This window comes from Ambystoma mexicanum, chromosome 11 (assembly GCF_040938575.1).
Source record: "Ambystoma mexicanum isolate Mex_15411 chromosome 11, UKY_AmexF1_1, whole genome shotgun sequence".
In the NCBI taxonomy this organism is placed as follows: domain Eukaryota; kingdom Metazoa; phylum Chordata; class Amphibia; order Caudata; family Ambystomatidae; genus Ambystoma; species Ambystoma mexicanum.
The window spans coordinates 702,881,746-702,903,741 of record NC_090934.1 but is presented as its reverse complement, the minus strand read 5'-3'; the positions used below and the strand labels follow the sequence as shown (position 1 = coordinate 702,903,741).

The 21,996-nt window shown below is 47.5% G+C and overlaps 1 protein-coding gene across 3 annotated transcripts in view; it reads right to left on the bottom strand.

Annotated features, from left to right (window-relative positions):
• QSER1 (glutamine and serine rich 1) overlaps window positions 1-21,996 on the bottom strand; it is a 1,726,564-nt gene that overhangs the window by 1,611,591 nt on the left and 92,977 nt on the right. For all 3 annotated transcript variants that reach the window (XM_069623572.1, XM_069623573.1, XM_069623574.1), the window contains exon 2: window positions 11,845-11,945. In XM_069623572.1, the coding sequence (XP_069479673.1) occupies window positions 11,845-11,945 (101 nt within the window). The remainder of the gene's footprint in view (window positions 1-11,844; window positions 11,946-21,996) is intronic.

The window sequence follows — 21,996 nt, the reverse complement described above, 5'->3', positions numbered from 1 at the left end:
GCACTCACATGGGGTCGCCCACATCTCCGGGCCCCAGCACCCCCCCCGGTCCCCCAACTGCAGTCCGGCAATCGGGCCATGAGTCCCAGGGTAACAGCGTCCGAAATGGCCCACCCCTCTTCCAGCCCAGGCAGGCGGCACACCTTCAGGTCTTCGGGAGCGCCAGCTGTTCCGCCCCGATAACGCTCCACCGACAAAGCTTGGAGCTCACTCACTCGCCTTGCCAAGGTCACGGCGAAAAAGAAAGCCACCATCCATGAAAGGTACTTAAGATCTACCATAGCCATTAGTTCAAAGGGCTTATGGCACAAGGCTGCAAGAACCACGTTCAGATCCCAAGTCGGATGCAGTTTGCGAACAGGAGGAAAAAGACGCATAAGACCCGCAAAGTGCTGTTTAATCACTGGGTTTGACAGTGAGAAAGAGCACTGGTCTGTGGATAGGTAGGCGGCCACAGCCGAAAGATAAGTCCTGCATGACCGAACATGAATGTCAGACTCTGCAAGATGAGAGACGAAATACAACACTGTCAATCGTAGCCACCCTGGGGTCCAGCTGTTTGGCTAAGCACCAGCGACAGAACCAAAGCCACTTGCTCTTATACTGCGACCTCGAAGGCTTCCTGGTTGCCTGAATTATGCGCATGTTGTCAGCAGACAGGTTGAGATGTTCTAAAGATCTGAACCCAGGCACCATGCCGCCAAGCTGAACGATTGTGGGGAGGGTGGCCACAGCTGTCGATCTCTCTGGTGAAGCAGATTGGGAACAAGCGGAAGCCTGATCGGTGCACACACCGACAGATGTTGAAGCTCTGAAAACCAGAACCTGGCCAGCCACCATGGAGCTATGAGCAGAAGAGAACAATTGACTGCGTTCTTAAGCTTGCAAATCGTCCGTTGAATCAGAGGCAGAGGTGGGAAAGCATAGTCCCTCATGTTGTGCCATGGGATCTCGAGAGAATCTCCCAGAGCTTCAGCCCGTTTCTACATGCATACAGAGCAAGTTTCTGGTTTGCCGATGTCGCAAAGAGGTCCACTTCTGGAGTCCCCCAACACAGGAATATCTGCAAGAGGACCTCCGCTTTCAATTCTCACGCTCAGCTGACCATTGTTTGTCGGCTGAGGGCATCTGCCTTGACGTTCATCTGGCCCAGGATATGTACTGCCACCGGCCAGACACCATGCCAAACCGCCCATTTCCAAATCTGAATGACCAGATCCACAAGAGGAGGAGACTTGGTGCCCCCCCTGCTTGATGATGTAAAACATGGACACCACATTGTCCGTGCGGACACGAACCACTTTATTGGCAATGACTGGCCTGAACGCCTTGAGCGGCAGGAAAATCGCCAGAAGCTCCACATGATTTATATGAAGGAACTTGTCTTGTGGCGACCAGAGGTCGGAGACCTGACGAAGATCCAACGTCGCACCCCACCCCAGAAGGGAGGAGTCTGTCGTGATCGTCACCATCGGAGCAGGGTCCTGGAAACACGCACCCACCGACATGTTGCTGAGTGACGACCACCACACCAGGTCAATTCTCATGAAATCCAGAATCAAAATTATCTTGGAGTCCGGATCCACAGCCTGACGCCAAGAACTCCGAAGAGCCATCTGCGTCTGCCTCATCTTGAGTCGAGTAAGGGGAAGAGCCAATACACACAAGGCCATGAGGCCCAGAAGCCTCTGGAACGACCAGGCCGACATGCTCTCCGACTGGGCAAACATCTGACACGTGGCCAACAGATCAGCCATTCTGTCCCCGGTCAGGTAAACTCTGCAGTCGATCGTGTTCCAACGGAAACCCAGGAAAGTCAGGTCCTGAGAGACGATCATGGAAGATTTCTGCCAGTTCACCGACAGCCCAAGGCGAAACAGGAGCTGGAGGAGAGACTGAAAATTGCTCGAGGCGGTCAGCGGACAAGGACTGCGCAGCAGCCAATCTTCCAAATACGGATACACATGTATACCCTGTAGCCGAAGATAAGCTGCGATAACCGACATCTTCGTAAAGACATGCGGTGCCGAGCTGAGGCCAAAAGGGAGCACTCGGAACTGGAAGTGCTCCTCCCCCACAGAAAACCATAGGTATCTCCGATGTGGATTCCATATCAGGATATGCATATACGCATCCTGGAGGTCCACCACGCTAAGCCAATTGCCCTTCTGTAAAGAGAACTTTATCTGACCAGGCGTGATTATCTTGAATTTCTCTTGGGGTAGAGAGAGATTGAACTGGGAAAGGTCTAGGATGGTGCGCAGGCCAGCCTGGTTGGGTTTGGGCACCGTAAACAGTCGGGAATGGAAGCCTTCCCGTCGCTCCCCTAGAGGAACGGGTTCCACCGCCCTGAGATCCAGCAACTTCTGAATCTCGGCTCTGAGGGAGGACGATCCCGACTGCTGGAAGGGAGGATTGAAGGGTCGGGTAGGGGGAAGGGGTAAGCGGAAGCCCGCCCGAGCGACTGACAAGACCCACCGGTCCTCGGTGATGGTCTGCCACGCCTCCCAATGAGATGCAATGCGTCCTCCCACCGGGGTCTCGTGCGAGCGCAGAAAACCCTCATTTTGCTGGTTTGTCGGTGCCAGCACCACCTGAACCTGAGGAGGAGGCTGGAAAAACTGACTCCGCTGCTGCCTTCGGCAGGAGTTTCCTGAAGGAGCGTTAACCCTGTGGGATTTCCGACCTAAAAAACCCTGAAACCAGAGGAAGGCCGAGGGTTTGACAATGACCTCTGTGTCCTGAAAGGAGGTTTAACCAGGACAGACAAGGACTTGGCGGTCTGAGTGCTGTCCTTAGTTTTGGTCCGCTCCACGTGCGTTGAAGAGTGAAAGAGCTCCTTGCCATCGAATGGCAGGTCCAAAACCTTATCCTGCACCTCCTTAGAGAACTTGGTGGCATGCAACCAAGCTTGATGAGAGGTATCCACACCAAGCATAAGGCCTTGGGCCGAGGTGGCGACATGGTGCGCCGCAGTCTCCAGGAGATCCTGTGCCAAGACTCTGGCATCTGACAACCCTGCTTTGAAATTTTTCCAACTTTTCAGCAGGAATAAACTCCTCAAACTCCGACAAACCTTTCCACATTTTCATATTCGCCCCCGCTAAAACCAGTTCTGCATTGGCTTGACGCAGCTGCAGAGCGGAGTTAGCGAAAATCTTCCTCCCAAGGGAATCAAGAAGCTTATCTTCCTTGGCCAGAACCTGTGTAGCCGTCGAAGAGGAGGATGACGCAGGTCTGGATTGCAAAGTGGCTGCCGCCACTACCGTGGAGAAGGGGGGCGGACACGACACCAAGGCCACTTCTTCTGAAGAATGGAGCCTGTAGCGCACGTCAATCTTCTTGTTGACAAACAGTCCAGAGTGGCTTCTCCCAAACTTTACAGACCTCGGACAAAACGTCCTTCTGCAAGAACAAGCCGGTACGCTCCGAAGGAGATCAGGTGAACACCCCCGAAAGCATGCCCTCCTGCGGAGAGGGTGCCTCAGGTACTGGAACATCTAACAGACACATTATATCCAGCACCCGATCATGAAAAGCTCTAACAGAGCGTAGAGCGGGGCTGGTCTTCGCTGTCCTGTACTCCCTGTAGATCGTCCGACAGGTCCGGATCAGGTTGATTCACATCAGGCACCACAACAGCCTTGTCCACTGGGGACAACGGAGGCAGGGGTGGAAGAGTAGGGGGAGGCCCAGCCGGTAAAGGCGGCGCCGGCAGAGGCACATGAACCGCAGCCGGGACCGTCAGCGCAGGTGGGCATATCTCCCTGAACAAGCCTCGAAAGTACTCCTTCATGGGGTCAGAATGCATCAGTTTTTGAAACTTGCTGAAAAAGGTGTCCTCCGCCAATGACTTGGGCGTGACAGGAGGAGGCCTCTCATGAGGGGAGTAATTCCAGGGGCGTAAAAGAGAGGGTTGCCAAGAGGGCCCTTCCCCACTGTTGTCCACATAAATCAAGGGCGCTGATGCCGCCGGCAGCTAGACATTGGGCCTCATCACGACTTCGGCGGTAACCCTTAAATCCGGCGGTAGCGCTATTACCGCCGGATTTAAGGGTCTGCCGAATCAGGGCTTCGGCGGATTTCGCCCCAGCTCTGAGCTGGGGGGAAATCCGCCGAAAATTTGCGCCATTACCGCCAGCGGGAAATCCGCCGGCGGTATTAGCGCGAAGATTCCCCATTGAGCCCAATGGGGAATGGGGCATTCCCGAATGGGCTCAGTGGGGAATGGGGACTTACATTACTGCCGAACTTGTGATCCGGCACTATTAGCGCCGGGGAGTTCAGCGGTAGGGCTAATACCGCCCGCGCTAATAGCGTTACCGCCCAAGTCATGATGAGGCCCATTGTGCGGTAGAGGCATCCGAGTGTTCCAGTCATAAACTGGACGAAACGGATGTGCACAAGGAAACCGATATTCACCTGAAAAAGTACCCCCTACACCTAAGGCCGATGGCATAGTTGTAAGGGTTATATCCAAAATGGCCACCGTGGTCTTGGCGGGAACAGTCGCCATTTTGTCGGCACCTGAGGAGAACTGCGACACGTGTGAAAGTGAAGAAGGGGTCCCCACAGGTGGGTCAGGGGTCTTCATTTTAGTCTTAACATAAGGAACCTCGGCGAGCCGGTACTGTGTGGCCTAGAATGTTTCTGTGACATCGTAACAGCCAAACTAGCCTTCAAAGGAAGGACCTCAGCACTACCAGTAACGGAGGGATTACGGTCTAAGACCTCACTCCGTGCCCCCTCAACAGAACTGTTGGTCACCTTAGCCTCTAAATGACAGGCCTCAGACCGGAGTCCGGTGAAAACCCCCTCACAAGGAGCCTCGAACTTTCGTTCAGAGTCGTCAACCTCAACTGAGGTCTCAGGGCGTGCCCCAGTGATTTTACGCGAAGCTCCAAGTAAGGAGACCTCGAAGCAAGCTCCAGTACCCGATGCCTCAGTCGAACTGGGCCCACAAACAGCCCCCACAGGAGGGGCCTCGGAATGTAATCCGGTATCAATAAGCCCCTTACGGATGCCCTTGGAGAAAACTCCAGTAGAAGTTTTAGGCCTGGAAGGCACCTCAGGGCTAGCCCCGGTAATGGAGATTTTGATGCTCCTCCCGGACCGGGAAGGAGTCCCCTGGCCAGGGTGCCCTAAAAAGTAAAGAACTCACCGGGCGTTTCTTTTTTTCGTCGATGAAAGTTTGAAAGTGCGCCGGGGAAGTACGTTGAACCACCTCCTCCCACCGCTCCAAACGGCATTGAAGCGCGCTGACCGAAAGGGAGTCGCAATAAAAGCATGAGTCCCACCGGTGGTCCGGACCCAAACACTCTAAGCACAGAGAATGGGGATCCACCCTAGCGAAGCGTCGCTGACAAGAACAACAATTAGGAAAGTCTAGCTGAAACGGCATAGATGGACTACCACGCGATCACTAAGCCGGAGCAAGAGAGGAGGAACTGGAAGGAAAAAAAATCTTCCGAAGAGCGGAGAGAGGGACTGATGGGCGATGCGCTGGGCGGAGATGAGAAGTGCGGGGTTACGGCCCTGTGCGGTACTCCGCGTAAAAACAGAGGAAGGACACATTTTTGAAAAATATGATGCTTTTTACTAAGTGCTCTGGTCCCGTCCCACAGGATGGAGGTATGTCCCATAAGTATGGAGGAAAGGGGACGGGACGTAGGAGTATTTACTGATTACTTGTCTGGGAGTGGCTGCAGACGGTGGGTCCCATTCCGGGACTCTGTGTGCATGTTAGATGGATAAAAAAATTCGAAGTCCCTGCGGCCCCATCCATCCCTGGATTAGCTGCTCCAGCAACAACTCCATGGAAGCACCCTCCACCTTCTCTGGTAGCCCACTCAGCCTATGTTATATCGGGGGGATTGCCCCTCTGCATCTTCCATCCTACTCTCGAGCAGCACTGTTCGTTTTAGTAGCAATTGTGTGTCCTTTTGTAGTGGCGTTAGGGCATCCTCAACTGCCAATATGCCTTCCTCTGCTTCCGTGACAATCGTGGACATCTTCCGGAGTTCCTGCCTCAATAGTCCCACATCAATGGCCACCGTCTCAATTCTCTGTTCCAGGTGCACCCTTGAGGGCTGGATTGTTTTAGCGATTTCTTGCGTCGCTGCTCCTTCCACTCCACTCCACTCATCCCTTCTCCGGTGGCCTCTGCTTGTGCCCGGCCGCCGTGCTCCCTGTCGTGTAGGCCTCAGTTTTTGTTTGGCAGCCCGACTTCTTGGCCTTCTCCTTCTCTCTGGTCATGTCTGCCGCTCTTGTACACTGCAGCCCCCCCAGGCTTGCCTCTATATAGCCTTGACCCTCCCTGTGCCCGCGGCACACACACACCATCTGCTTCACCCTTCAAGGCAATCTTCGTCCTCCATCTCTAGGGCCATGCCCATTTGAATCTATGTGCGGGGCACTAGATGGAAGATTTGCTGTGGTTCTGTGTGTGAGGGGCTTAGGCCAGTAGTTCTGAACGGTTCTGGTGCCGGTTCCCAGGGCTCCTGGCCCCTGCTCACCAGGCTCCCCCTCCCATCTGTGCCCTTTTGTTTGCCGTTCTGCCTGCGGTCTTGCTGCAGCATGCAGGTGTAACTCACTCAGCCCTCCGTTGTTTTTCCTTCCTAGTGGCGTTTCAATTGGCCTGCACTGTCCTCCTTAGTGCCAATGCCCGCCTCCCCAGGCCTGCAGAGGGGTCTAGCTGCATATTTCAGGGCATTAGTTGTCCAGTCCCCTCCATAGGTTGTCCGCTGTGGTCCGTGACAGCCCCTCTGGGCCACCTCAGGGGCTGCACTCCGGTACCTCCCACCCCGCAACCCTGGTTGCACTCTGCTGGATGTGAGCAGTACTCAGAGGCAGGGCCCCCCCCCCCGACCTTCTTTCCACCCAGTCAGCGTTTTCCTCCTGCAGACACTCCCCTTGAGGCGCGGCTTGTCTAGCACTTACTGCAGTGTACAGTCCTGGTGTACCTCGGCCTCTGTAATGTCTCCTCTCGGGCGGCAATCGGGTTGTTTTCATCAGTGTGGGGCAGTCTGCGTTGTTTTTGCCGCGGGGCAGCCTGCGCTATCTCTGCCCCTGCCCGGGCTCACGGGTCGTGCTTTCTCAGGAGGCCTTGGGATCCTATCAAGGTATGGGCTGCCTGGCCCCTCCGACCAGGGCTGGGTGAGTCTGGTCTATGCGGATGTCTGCGAGATGCCATTTCCACCGGCATAGACCTCGCAGCACCTGGTTACTGGTGCGTTCACACTGGCGACAGCGGATGGTGCCCCGGGGAGAAGGGGGAGGAAATAATAGGCTCCTGTGTAGTCATCACAAATCTGAGCCTGGTTAGACAGTGTAGTTTCCCGCGCAATAGAATCACCTAAAAATGGAATTGTAGGACCTAGCCTTTTGGTACTTCGTAGTTTTTACCATTTTAATAATTGCTGCATTTTAATGTGTATGACATTTTATAGTCTAACACTATTTTGCTCTTGACTTGATTGTGTGCTTTTAGAAACTTTATTTTGGGCTAAATAGAGCACTCTGACACCGTTCCCTGAAATTGCAAGGACGCGGTATTGGGTGCCGCCGGGTTGAAACTACCACTCCCTGGAGTTTTGTAGTTCTATCCCTCATTACTTAATCTCTTGGCAGATGCGTCAGCGCGGCACATCGGGGTGGGGCCAAGTCTGTTCAAGTCCGTGCAGGAGGGGTACACAGAGGTGCGTTATTGTCTTGTTTCACAACTTTCCTTTGTATTGCATTAGAAAACTAACTTATGGTATTTCTCCTCCCGGACTTGGAAGTTATATGCGTGTTTGCATCTATTTCGCTTCCCACAGTCAAGTGCAATAGTGAGAACGCTGCTATAGACAGCCTACGCATAGATACTATAGATTAAACCACACTGCGTACCCAGTATAGGTCACTAGAAATATAGTTGGACCTGCTCAATAATATGAAGGTTTCTCTTCTTAATACGCGCGGTCTAGACAAATCAGCTGCAGATATACGCGATTACATTGTTGATAACCAAATAGATGTTATGTGCATTACTGAATCATGGCTATGGGATTCTAGTGGCCCTAACATTAATTTGGCGACGCCGGATGCATTTATGTTCTTTGGCCAAAATAGAGAGATAAGTAGAGGTGGAGGTGTGGCAATTATAGCTAGGCAAGATCTAACTTTTTTCAAACACCCATATTATGTGAAGGCTGTGACATTTTGTGTATAAAAACCACCCCCACACCAAATAACTGCCTGAACATGATCTTGATATATTGACCCCCTCACGATATGCCTACGTTTACAGAAGAAAAGTCACAGATTCTGGCTAATACAAATAAACCAAATAGTTCCATGATTGTTCTGGGAGATTTTAACAGGCATTTGGGGAAGGCCTCAGATTTAGATGCCATGGACCTAGAACAACTATTACTGAATAATCAGTTTTCAGTATTGAATAAAGAACCTACCCATAATAAGGGTAATATCCTTGACTGGGTCGCGGGCAGGAATTTACCTGCTACTACCTTAAATACAGCACTGTGTATTTGGTCTGACCGATTTTTTTTAACCTTAGATATCCGACCTCGTACCTTACTTATACAAAGACAAAATGCCACAAAAAATGTCACTAGCCCGAACCTAAACAACATCAAGGCAATTGATTTAGAATGTTGCCTAGAGGGCTTTATGGCCAATACTGCTGACAAAGATACTCCCGACTCGCTAGCATTATACTATGAACAGAGTCTTACTAAGCTATTGGATAAGATGCCCCCTTTAAAATCGAAGAGTGTCAGAGAGAAATCTAATAGGCAAAAATGGTATACACCGAATTAACTACATGTAAGCAGATATAAAGAAAAGCAGAAAGGAATTGGATAAAATGACAGACACCAGAGAGTAAAAATAAGTGGAAACAGAAAAAATTAATCGAAATGAAATTTTCAAAGCCAAACAGGATTACTTTAACTCACAAATTCTAAATGCAAAAAAAGAGTCAAAGAAATTATTTGAAGTCCTTGGGAATTTGGAGAAACCTCAGGCACAAAGTAAAAAGGTAGAACCTACCCAAGAGGATTGTGAGAGAGTTCATAGAGCTTTCTCTGATAAGGTTAAAACAGCTCAAGATAATAGTGCAAAAAAACGTAGCTGCTCTTTCATCCAAATCTTTGCTTACAGCAGCAGTAACATCAAGATTTACTATTACTTCAGATTTTCTTTTAAAACCATTACAAAAAGCGAGATAGAGAAGGTCCATACAGCAATGCAACCCACTACTTGTTTGGAGGATATTATCCCAGCAAAGATTGTTCTGGAACATTAGGAAATCTCCCCCCCCCCCTTCCTACTACGTTTTGCTAATGCCACATTTATTCACAATAACATCCCAACACTTGTGAAGAAAGTGACCGTTACCCCCTTGATAAAAAAAGAAACTGGATTCGACCATCAGAACTGTACTAATTTAAGGCCCATAACCAATGTAACTTTTTTACTAAAATTGGGCAGACAAACTCGCAACTATACAGTTGCAAGAACATGTGTAAAGTCATAAAATCCTCCACCATAAACAGTCATGCTTTAGATCTGCCCATGGTACAGAAACCACCCTCTTGTATCTGCATTCAGAAATGCTAGATATTATAGATAGGAGCAAGTCGGGCTGCTGATGTTATTGGATATATCAGCAGCCTTTGACCTTGTAGACCAAGAAAAAATACTATCTAAGCCTGCAGATCATGGAGGGTGTTCTAGTGGACCCATTGATTGGATTAGGTCCTTTCTTTAGAATATGTGGTCAAAAAGAGTTTGGGGCCAGGTATGCTCAGAGCCAGAGCGAATTCGATGCGGCGGTCCACAAGGGGCATGTCTCTCTCCTGTGCTTTTTAATATATTCTGCTGTACTCCATGTAATGGTTTGGATACATTATGGGGTACCTTTTTCTAATTATGCCGACAATACTCAGCTCATCATAGAGTTGATTGGGGACTGCAAGAAGGATCTGGAAAACATAGAAAGTGTATGAGGCCATCCAGGTTTGGATGATAACAAATGGCCTATGCCTAAATGCGAAGTTCTTGATCTTTGGATCATCACAGGCATGCACTAAACTTGTAAATATGTACGAGGGCTTCACAATAGTAGGTCACTATATTAAAGTTGTCCCTGAGGTAAAGACCTTGGGAGTGATCTCGGAATCCTCATTGAGTGCTGAAGCCCATGTAAATAGTGTAGTTCAGAAGGCTCAATACCATCTAAGGCTACTTAGGATTATTGTAGTGCCCTTCTTACTGGAGCTAAAAAGGAAGCATCAGAAAGCTCCAGATCTTGCAGAACGATGCAGTCCGAATTATAAAGGACACTACAAGGCGGGACCCTGTATCTTTACACAGGAGAGCGCTTCGCTGGCTCCCAATGGATGCCAGAATATGTCTTAAATTAAACACCACTGTTCATAAGAGCTTGTATGGAAAAGCACTGCAATATTTACAGGAAAGATTGGTTGTAGAACACATCACAAAAGCTACCCGCTCTAGGAACTCTATATGTCTGCCTCAGCCAGGATGCAAGAGTCCGAAGGTAACGCACTGTTTCGCTTCACAGGCTGCAGTGATGTGGAATTAACTCCCATTGGAGATGCGTCAGGAAGTAAATATCTCTGTCTTTAGGAAAAGTCTCAAATCATTATTTGTCTAGTCTGCTATTTTCTTGTACTGTTCTTTTTGTTTTTTGTGTTCTGTGCCCTGATGCCTGTGGGCTCCGGCGCAATACAAGCAAACAAACAAACACACATTGGAAGTTGCATTTTTATTTGTGTTGAGCCCCCTTGCCATATTTCCATCTTCCAAACACCGAAAATTTAGCAGGTCTCCCCATTGAAGTGCACATCATTTATTCAGAATCTTTAAAAGTGTCCTTTACTGCAGTTTCACTGCAGATATTACAGATGCACAGTCTGAGTACAGACATATAATTTGCTCACAGCCCAAGCAATCCATTGTATGTTGTTAAAAAGGAACTTTTTCTGCAGATACCTCACAGTCTGAGTAGCAGTAATAAGTCTAAGTGTTCTGCTCCAAAACCAATTCAGTGACTTGATTTCACGGACCACAACGTCTTCCCGAAGAACTGCACCAATTGCTACAACTCCACGTAGCAGAAAATGCTTATTTAAAGAGTCACTATTATCTCCTGCTGATGAGCCTTGAGGGAGTATTCGAACACAGCAACATTTGCTGCTGAATCAGTGCACTTAGCTGTCACTTCCCGTTTCACTTCACTCTGCTGATTCAATAAATCGTATGTCAACTGCATATTAAACACCTAATTATTCAGGTTCCCCTTGACATCTGTGGTGCATCTATTGAATTCAGTAGTTCCTTCACCCACTCCAGGTTCCAAAATAGACATTCTGGGGACCAGTCACAAAGAAGTGATCAGTAGTAACTCGGACATAATCCTGGCTTACATTACTCTTTCCAGGAGTAAGTCAAGAGGAAGTCTGAGCTACCATCAGGGACTTCTTTGCGAATCAACCCCAAACTCACCCCTCAAGTCAACCTCAGTTTTGCTGCTTGCAGTAGACCAGCCCAAACCACTTGTTCGATGAAACAATTCTTTGCATCATTCTGTCTTTCCCCTCTTTTCTACCATTTTTAATGGCAAGTCAGGGAAATGGTGTACTTTGTGCTCTAGATATTTTGGGGCCTCTTGTCATTCATGGCTTTCAAGCTTCATATATAGTTTTTTTATCACTTCTTGTTCTCTGATGTACAATGTAGAGGGCAGTGGCAAAATGATTTTATTAATTTCATTAGAAATAAATCAATTAAGCTTCAGAAATGTAATATGATCACCTGCGGGGTGGTGCGCAGCTGAGTAGGAAGGAAGTTGAGCAGCAGTGTAGGCCTGTCTGTGGAGGAGATCTGCTTCAGTGGGTCCCGCTCCATAGCTTAAACTGTAAACAAGATTGAAAAAAAGATTTTAAAAGACACAATATATTTTAACTTCACATCTGATCTGCACATTATACATTTTTCAATTACAGAAAACTGCACATTATTTATGAAATACAATAATTCCTACATACTACAAACGCGTGTAAGCGCAAACTAGACATTTCAGGAACATAAAATACAGGAATTAACAGCAATGTCCAATTGTAAGTTAAAGTCACCAGAAAGATTAATCATTAAAGGTGGTCCGGCTTATTGGCTTTGCCCAATGTTAGTCGAAATTAGTAAGTCAAAATGCAAGATAACAGGCGACTTGATGCTGCAATACATTCTAACCAATGCAAAAACCAAATTAGGCAATAGCAAGTCAAGTCATTGTTTTTAGTAACTTTCAGACCTTTTTGAGTTTAGCCCTCGGCATGTTGACATCAATGCTTATGTCGGGGGATACTTGTGTCGGGTGGCACAATTTTGTCTTGGAAACTGCACTATGTTGCTTGAGCTTCATTTTTTACTGTTTCTATGGATCATCTGATCATTTTTACTTCTTTATTGGCATTCTGTTCCTCTTTTTCTTCAGTTCTAACTCCGTACATTTCTTGTCATTATATCACTATCAGGGTGAAAACGTTGCAATTTGCCCAGGCCGTTCGCAGCCCCGCTCCAACCCCCTTCCCCAGACACATTGTGCCTGCCTTGAATGCTCCTCCCGCCTCCCATCCCGCCCCCTCCCCATTCCCCTGCTTCCTCCCCTTCCATGGCCGAATCCCACCTCCCAGGCCTCCCATGCACCCAGATTGGCCCCTGCTCTCCATATCATGATCCATCCCAGGGCAGACTCTGCCCGGCAGCCCCTTTGGCTAAGGGCCCCAAGGCAAAGGGCGGCTCCCACGGAGGCTGCTCCGAACTGGGTCTACAGGTGTCCGCAGGGGAAGCCAGTGAAGCCAACGACCAGCTGTCAGCCAGCAGCTACCACGAAAGTAAGTGTGGCATGGGTGGGGAGTACAGCAATTACTCTGGAAAACCCTTCCACTCAACATTACCTTACCTCAGAACTGTGAATGTTATCAATGTCACACTTGGTTAGAATTGTGAACGTTAGCCTGCATAACATCTAGATAGGATTGTGAATGTTAAGTAGTCCAACATTTAGAGAGAATTGTGAACATTGGCCTGTGCTGGACCCAGACAGAATTATACACGATAGCGATTACCACATTTGGTTAGAATAGCGAACATTAGCTTGCGTCAAACCTAGATGGGATTGTGAATATTAGCATGCGACAGACCCTGACAGAATTGTGAATGTTAGCAATGCCACACTTAACTGGAATTGTGAACATTAGCCTGCACCAGATAGGATCTAGATGCGACATGAATGTTAACAATTGCCACACTTCGATACATTTTGTCGAATATTAACAGGTACCACACTACGAACATTAGCCTGCACTGGACCCAGGTAGAATTTTGAATGTTAGCAAATGCCACACTTAGTTATAGTTGTGAACATTAGCCTGCATCACATCTAGATAGGATGGTAAAATGTCGGCAAGTGCCACACTTTGAGGAACAAACATTATCAGTAACTTCAACCTAGAAATTGCTCCTGCTGCATTGGTTCATAAACCCACGCAAACACTCCCATCCCATAGCATTACGCTTACTTTCTACTGTACACCATCACACAATTAGAATGCAGCTCTACCCCATATCAATTTGGCCTAGCTGTTCACATACAAACATTACTCCATGAACACCTCATCACTCTAATAAAATGCAGTTATTCCATGACATTCCGGCTTAGCTGCTCACATAAGCATCCAACATGCCTAACGCAGCCTGAATCCAGTCTGGGTGTCCACCCACCAGACTGCACACATTCAACTGATATCTTCACCACCTAACGCTAGGATGTAGCTACCATCTGGCAATTACATCAGCTGCACACATAAATGGTGCACCCACGCACCCTATGACACTTTATCTCTCTACTGACCTGGACTGCGGTCCCTGAGGCGTTCAACCTACCAGCGCTTTGAGATCATACAAATGATATATAGAGTGCTATATAAATGCCAAATAACATAACAGTACCACTAGCCATTGGCTAGTGATCGACTCTTGGCGAGGAAGAAATTGGAGTGCTGTGTGTGTGTGTTTGTATAAAACTAAGGTGTTAAGTAATCTTTTATGGTTGACTAGATGCTTGCAACTTGAAATGTGTGCCCATTCAATAATTTAATAAATCGCTTTCGCCTGAAGCGTTTGTTGGCGAATCCAAGGAGCCACCCCCTTTGGGAATAGGGAGGCAAGCCTGCTATGCAAAACCTTCCCTAGGGGACAGGGCAAGCGAGATGACCCCACCTTAGGAGACCAGGAATCCCAAGGTGGCACGTTTGTAACATCACCCTAAACACCACAGTCGCAATGGTTAGTTGGATACGTGGGGGCTGAACACAATAATAATGCAGGCACAGGGGCCTTTAAATGTGCTTGGTTTGTCTGCGGACCTCACCTTGATGCAAAAAACAGAGAAACAATGGTGTTCCATATCTTGTTACACGGAGGAGTGTAAAAAGGTTGAGACCCTTACCTGCAAGCAGAGAGACAGCTGCTGGGAGGGAACCAACCACTGCAGGAGGCTTTGCCTGAGCAAAGCCACGCACACCTGATGCCTGAGCTGTAGCGCCAAGTAAATCCAGCCTGGAGGCACGGCCATGTCGCATATATGGAGGATGGAGAAATCCCAGAGCCCATGGAACGCTGCCGGTGGACCAACAGCCCAAGGCATCCCAGTCTCCTGAAGAGAGAGTCTGAACCGTTGCAGAAGCATCGATCCGGCGTACACAAATCCTTACACCTGAACTAAGGAGGCATGAGCCTTAAATAAAGACCCCGCAAATAGGTATGAAAACCCTAAGAGAAATAGAAACACCCAGGATGGTCGAGTCTGAAACCAAGACCCTCCCACGAGGAGGAGAGAGCCACGAGAGAACCAATAAGTCTGAGGGGCCCAGTCCGGGCTGAGAACCCAAGCCACTCACGAAGAGCAGGAATCCAAGACAACTCAATGCTGGCAGTTTAGGCAGAACGGCCAAACTGGGCCAAGAAAAAAGTGTAATGCTTTAAAGAACCGGAAATGCTGTGGAGGAGTGAGCAAGAGATACCAGTCATAAATTTGGATTTCAAATGTTGCATTTAAGAAACAAACGCTCCAAGGTAAGCAAGACTTTGGTGAAGGCATCAGGAGTTCCCTTTTATATATCAGAGTGGAGAATTGTTATAAGTCAAAAATGCATGCAAAACCATAAGGTCCACCTTGGACCAAGATAACCTGTTGCGTGAAAGAACCTGAAACACCCTTGAGCGGTTAGAAAGAGCCACCAGTTACAAAGCTGAAGGATTTGCAAACTTAATTTGTACTTAAGGAATTAGCTTTCCAGATGAAGCAAGACTTTGGTGAGGGGTTAGTAGTCCCCTTTTTGTACCGAAAATCGAGGAACTTGTTGCAACTGTACGAAAAGGCAGTGGCCTTAAAGACCAAGAGTAGAATTTGAGAGACATCTGGAAGGGGCTCACACACCAGACAGCACCAGCAATAAAGGGGGGGGGGTAAGAACACTTCTCCAGGATACGTTACGTTTTCTTTATTAGTGGCAGGGTCTGTTCATAGGGGCATAGGTTTGGACAGAGGACAAGGTTATCCTGACAAGCACTCTTTTGTAGAAGCAGGGATAGTGGAGGCATTTTCTTTACTTTAATAAAATTGAGACCCTTGAAAACAGGTCTTCTTGTCCGTCCCCTATGTTCGACTTACCACACACCAGAGATGTACAATGAAACAAAAACAGATGAAAAACTCATTTTCAACCAGATCTGTTAACTATCAACACAAGCAGGAAGCATAAGAAGCAACAGAATGTTCAGAAATGATTCCAGAAAAATGCATTAAATGGGCACAAGTGAGGGCAGGGTTCAAAATGTAGCTCCTGGTTCAAGTCTAGGAAAGCCTGGTTAGCATGACACAAACAGGAGTTACTTTTAGCTCCCCAATGTAACTGGCACTATACAAGTATGCATATGGGTTTGGGAATGTGTATAAAGAAGCATTAGGATACATCTAGAAGACATGTAAAGCATAAGGGATCATACACAATGGACAAAAGGTTAAAGATAGCATTTCATAATGAAGCTAGATTTGTGGCATGCTATGTACTAGCTCCTAAATCCCCAGAGGTAGTTACTGCCTACTATGTTATGTCAGATATCCAGGAGCTTGTTTTAGCACTTGCTCATGAAATCTTAATTTGAAACCTCAGAAGAATATTTAATGACAAGGGTTAGGTGGATTGCAATTCTAAAAAGGAATATTCGCCCACGAGTACTGTACTCATTGCCCAGTTATTGTTCCCAGAAAGGCAATGTTACATCTTCAAGGAGATGTCATGTGTGGGCACCCATTTGCCACTGATAGGGCAGAAAAGCAGCATATGAGATACCATGGCATACTAAGATTCCCCTCACATAAGTAACTAGCATAGGCCAGACAAGGCCTGCTAGTCGAAGGTAGTGTTAGTAGAATGTAGTGCTTAGAGATTAGTGAAGTGCTATATACTGTTAGGAAACCTTTACCTGTCCTCTGTAGTCCCAGCCGCTTATTACCAAGACGGGTCTAGCAATCTCGATGGACCAGGCGATGGATGCAGTTAGAGCTTTGCTGCATCGCCACGTACATCTGTCCCCGGCCAAGAAGGCGATAGCGTGCAGACACTATGTAACGTGACCCGACAAGTCATCACACCAGGGTTCCTAGATAGCAGGAAGTCAAATCAGGGATCGGTCTTCTTTCACTCCATGTTTTCCATGGACCTTGAATCGTCGCAACAACGCAGATTCGGATTTCCAGACCGTGACAGCTGTACTTTCTGGGCAATTCAGTGTTTCTGTTCTTGTTTCTAAATACATTTGCTGGTTGATCACTCTCATCATTCAAGATACCCCTCCCAATCCTCACAGGTGAAGACTGTTTAATGTAAAGCAACAGGGGTAATACATCTAGTACTGTGTCTCACTGTCACCCTTTGCTCTTTTCACAACCATGTTCTCACACTTCATGCTGCCTAGTGGGGTGCTCCTGAGAACAGAGAGAACACTTGGGAGAGACGGGGAACTGGTGACCCCTGTGTACATATCCTAGGGTTGTGCTTTTCCCCATTTTTCCCCAAGAGGTACTACTTCCACCACTCCTAAGAGTTAAGGTCAGTGATTTTCAGTCTTGATACGAACAGATTGAATGACCCTACTTTCTCCCGAACCATGGAAGCCATGATCAAAGACTTAACGTCTTCCATCCAGAAATTACAGGTGGAAATTACTACTTCACACCAGGAAAATGCTTTTATTTCAAGCCACCACGGTGCTACAGAGCAAGGTATACAAATTAGCAAACAAACCTACTGTAGGACGCCCATGGGGCACGCTCACTACAGGTGCAGTTCCTTCGGGAAGTCAAGCCAAATGAGGGAATAACTGCTTTATACTCACCTTTGCTACCTAAACCCATCCTGGACTAGGGACCTATACCTCAAATATGGGGTTGGGGGTCCTAAGGAATTCAAGTCTTTTTCTCACACAGTGTAGAATCCATTTCCTAAATAAACCTCATCTATATGCGTCAGACAAGGCCAGAATTGCCTTTATCTTACTTAATCTAGATAAAACTGCCCTTGCTTGGGCTACACCCTTTTGTAGACACAGACACCAATGACCCGATCCTGTTAAATTACGCTGAATTCTACAAAGCCTTCCAAACCACGTTTAGCACACATTATGCTGCCCAGTCTGTCAGAAATTAATTTATCGATCTCTGATTAGGACTTCTTGAGATATTTCGCCCATTCTAGAACTTGGTCTCACAGATGTTATGACACAGATGGTGTCCGAAGTGTATCGGACACCCACATCCCATGCACACCTTATTGCTGAATATGACAGCCAACATTACATAAATATATTGGTTACACAGCAAATTGAATCACATTCAGTCCATAGAATTCTCAAATGTACATTTCCAATAAAATATAGTAATAATGCAGGTAGGAGATAAGTTTTGTATTACAATCTTCTTTTATATTTCAAACTAAATCAGCACAAGGCGTTTCGGGAAAATGTTCCCTTAATCAGGTGCAATTCAACAATCTACAATCTAATGGACATACTGTCAGTACCGTCAATTCATAAAAAACAAGATGTATAAGAGCATCATTCGATTGTAATCATAAATATCAGATGTATGTCATCCTTAGTACAAGCTAATGCAAATGAATTGGCAGAAGTTACTAGTCAAGATGTTCTGGATTATTCATCTCATGTTATATTATATTTGAGTGATCTATATGACGAAAGTGCAGAAAACAGTAGATCTCAGTCATCAGAATTTTTTTAAAAAGTGCATATAGAATGTATATTAAAAATTATGGCGTGACCCTGTGCTGTTGGCGCAAATCCACTCTGAATTGGAAAGGTTTGAGGCCCTTGCCACAAGGGAAACCCATTACTTCTCACGCCCAACGGCAGCCAAGAAATATGGGGAAGGGATAGACCGGGGAGGACTCTGGCTAGAGTGGTCAGATCCAAACGCGGTAGAGATCAGGTCAACTGCATCCTTGACGGGAATGGTGACAATAAGTGGTTGAGGTGTTCCACACATTCTACCACACTTTATATACCGCACCAAAACCAAGTGATGAACAAGCCATATGTACCTTCCAGCAAAATACCCCATTGCCCTAGCTGAATACCCAAGTCAGAGAGGAACTTGAACTGCCGATCACCCTGGAGGAGATTGTAGTGGTCATCTGTGCCCTACCCAAAAGCAAGGCCCCTGGCCCGGGCGGCCGAATTCTACCAGGAATACGTTGCGACACTGCCCTGCTCCTCCTTGCGGTATGGGAGCAATCCCTACGTCTCCAAGTTCTCCCTGAATCCTTGAGGGAAGCTCTAATCAATGTAATGTTGAAACCTGACAAGCCCAGCAATGAATGCAGTTCATACAGACCCCTTTCCTTAATCAACTGCGACACCAATATAAATGCAAAAACTCTGACCAACCATCTTCCATTCACTGATGCCGCACTTGGTCCATCCCGACCAGTCGGGCTTCATCCTAGAAAGATCCACTACTCTCAACATCAGGAGGTTAGTCAATATAATGGCTAGGATCAACCCCGGTGCACACGCGACAGCGATAATGATCGACGCCCAAAAAGCATTCGATATGGTCGCTTGGGATTATTTATTCAACACTGGAGACGATGGGTTTCGGTCCTAATATCATAAAGTATATCAGACTCCTATATACACAACCACTGGCCAGGGTCCTGGTTAATCCCTGCACATCCGCACCATTCCAGCTGGAGAGAGGAACCCGACAGGGTTGCCCGTTTTCCCCCCCATCTTGTTTGCCCTGGCCATTGAACCCATGGCAGAACACATCAGGGCATGCCACGTGCAGATGACGTGATACTGTATATCCGAGACCCCACAATCAACCTGATCTCAATCCTTGAGGAGGAAATTATACGCATTGGGAGACTTTCGGGCTTCACAATTAACTTTACGAAGTCTGAGATATTCCCTCTCACAGATGCCACATTAGACTGCCAAGGCACTTCCTCTTTAAGATGGTTCCCTGACTGCATCAAATACCCAGGAGCCAAAGTTTCCCGCTACCTTCCAACTATGCTTCAAGACAACTACACCTCACTCAATTCATATACCGAATCCAAAATACATAAATGGAAGCCCCTCCCGGTTTCGCCAGTGGGTAAACGCTTGTTAATTAAGATGGTAATACTCCCAAGATACTATACACCTTTACTAACGTCCCAGTGTAGCTGGGAAAACCATACTTTACTAAAATGCATGCTCTAATCGCAGTTTCTTTGGCACTCATTGGCGGTCCGTAAGAAATGGGTAGAGATGACATACCCCTATGACAAAGGAGGATTTACCACCCTCAACCTAGAATTGTACTGGATAGCAGCCCAAGTGCGCCTTGTTCTGGTACCCCATGACAACCTGAGGGCCCCCCCCACATGTAAAGCTGGAGACACTCGCGGCCTCAGATTTGTATCTGAAAACACTGATACTTGATCAATGCTATAAAGACGACTGCCCTTTTGACACGGTCGCCTCCACCCTGCGCGCATGGCGCCTACTATTCGTGCACAAGAGCACAGGGAGACCCTATCATCGCTGGCTCCTCCTGTGGAGGTTCCCCGAAATAAAACCCACATGGGATAGGGCAATCCAGTCAGCATGGGAGCGCTTGGGCTACGTGGCCCTGGTGAACCTCTTCCCAGAGGGCCAATTCATCACACCTATCACCTGGAAACCTGGTCTCGGGAACTCAGACATGGAACACCTCCAATATTATAGACTTCGGCAGCCGTGTCTGCCAGATGGCTCTCATACCTGATCGAACCCCCAGAGACCGCTTCATTGGCCTTTATTGCAAATTCAGAGGACTGTAGACATTCTCTCTACATTACAGAAGATACTGATTGATAATGCTCCCCCCCCCCTCACCTCCCGATCACGTCAGGGCTGCTCCCGAGAACTAGGCTCCAAAATCACGGATGACCAGTGGGCTCGCATGTGCAGGCATTCCCAAAAAGTCTCACTGAATTTTAGATTCAAATTCATGCAGTTCAAACTCCTGAATAGATTGTATTACAGTCCTGCCAGACTCTCCAAGATGGCACATACACAACCTCAGGCCTGCCCTAGATGTCAACATTCTCCCGCGGACCACCTACACATGTTCTCGGCATGCCCACGGTTAGGAGTATACTGGGACCACATTCTGTTATGTAACTTGCCATTTATATAGCACCTTATGTATCATTGGTATGACCTCAAAGCACTGGTGGGATGAACGCCCTTGGGAACCGTAGTTCAGGTCAGTAGAGGGAAAGAGTGGTATGGTGCGTGGGCGCACCGGATATGTGTGCAGCTGGTGTGGTTGTTGCACAGTAGCTGCATCATAGCGGTAGGCGTGGTGCTGATGAAATCAGTTGGATGTTTTCAGTCTGGAGGGTGGACACTCAGACTGAGCTCTGGCTGCGTTAGGCCTGAGGAGACGCCTGAAGCTAGCCGGAATGTGCTCAGCTAGCTGTGTTTTATTAGGTTGATGAGGTGTTAGTGGGGTCATGTTAGTATGAGAACAGCTGAGCCGAATGTGTCGTAGCATAGCTGTGTTCTAGTTGAATGATGGTGTATAGGGGTGAGTAGGCGGAGTAGTGTGATATGGTGGCTTATCTGTAAAGTTTTTCGTCAACATCACTTTCGTCCACTTAGTCAGATCCATTCTCTTCATAAATTCTATTCTCATTGTTTGTTCTATTCGTTCTATCGGTTCCATCCACTATATGCGTTCCATCCACTATACGCGTTCCATCTACTCCAAGCGTACCACTCAATCAGGCTGTATCTTCCACTATATCCATTCCATCTATTCTATCCATCTATTCCATTCACTTCATCCGTACCACCTACTTCGTCCTTTCCATCAACTTCATCCGTTCACTCATCTGCCTCGTCCAGTCAACCATTCTGTCTACTCATCTCCTCCATCCACATGATCAACTCCATCCATCATTTCAATCCTTCCCATCTAATTCATCCGTTCCATCCATTTCATTCAATCTAACCACTTCATTCGTTCAGTCAGGTTTCCTCAACTCCATCGGTTCCATCGTTCGATTGGTTCCATTCACTCTATCCACTCATCCACTTGATATGTTCTATCTACTCCATCTGTTCTATCCGCTCCTTCCATTCTATCCGTTCGATTCATTCCATTGGTTCCATTTATTCTATCCGTTCCATCCACTTCATCTGATCCAGCTGATCCATCCACTTCATCCGATCCATCTGATCCATCCACTTCATCCGTTCCGTCCACTACATCCGGTCTGTCCATTTTGTCCGGTCTGTCCACTTGGTCCGGTCTTTCTACTCCGTCCATTCCATTTACTTTGTCCGGTC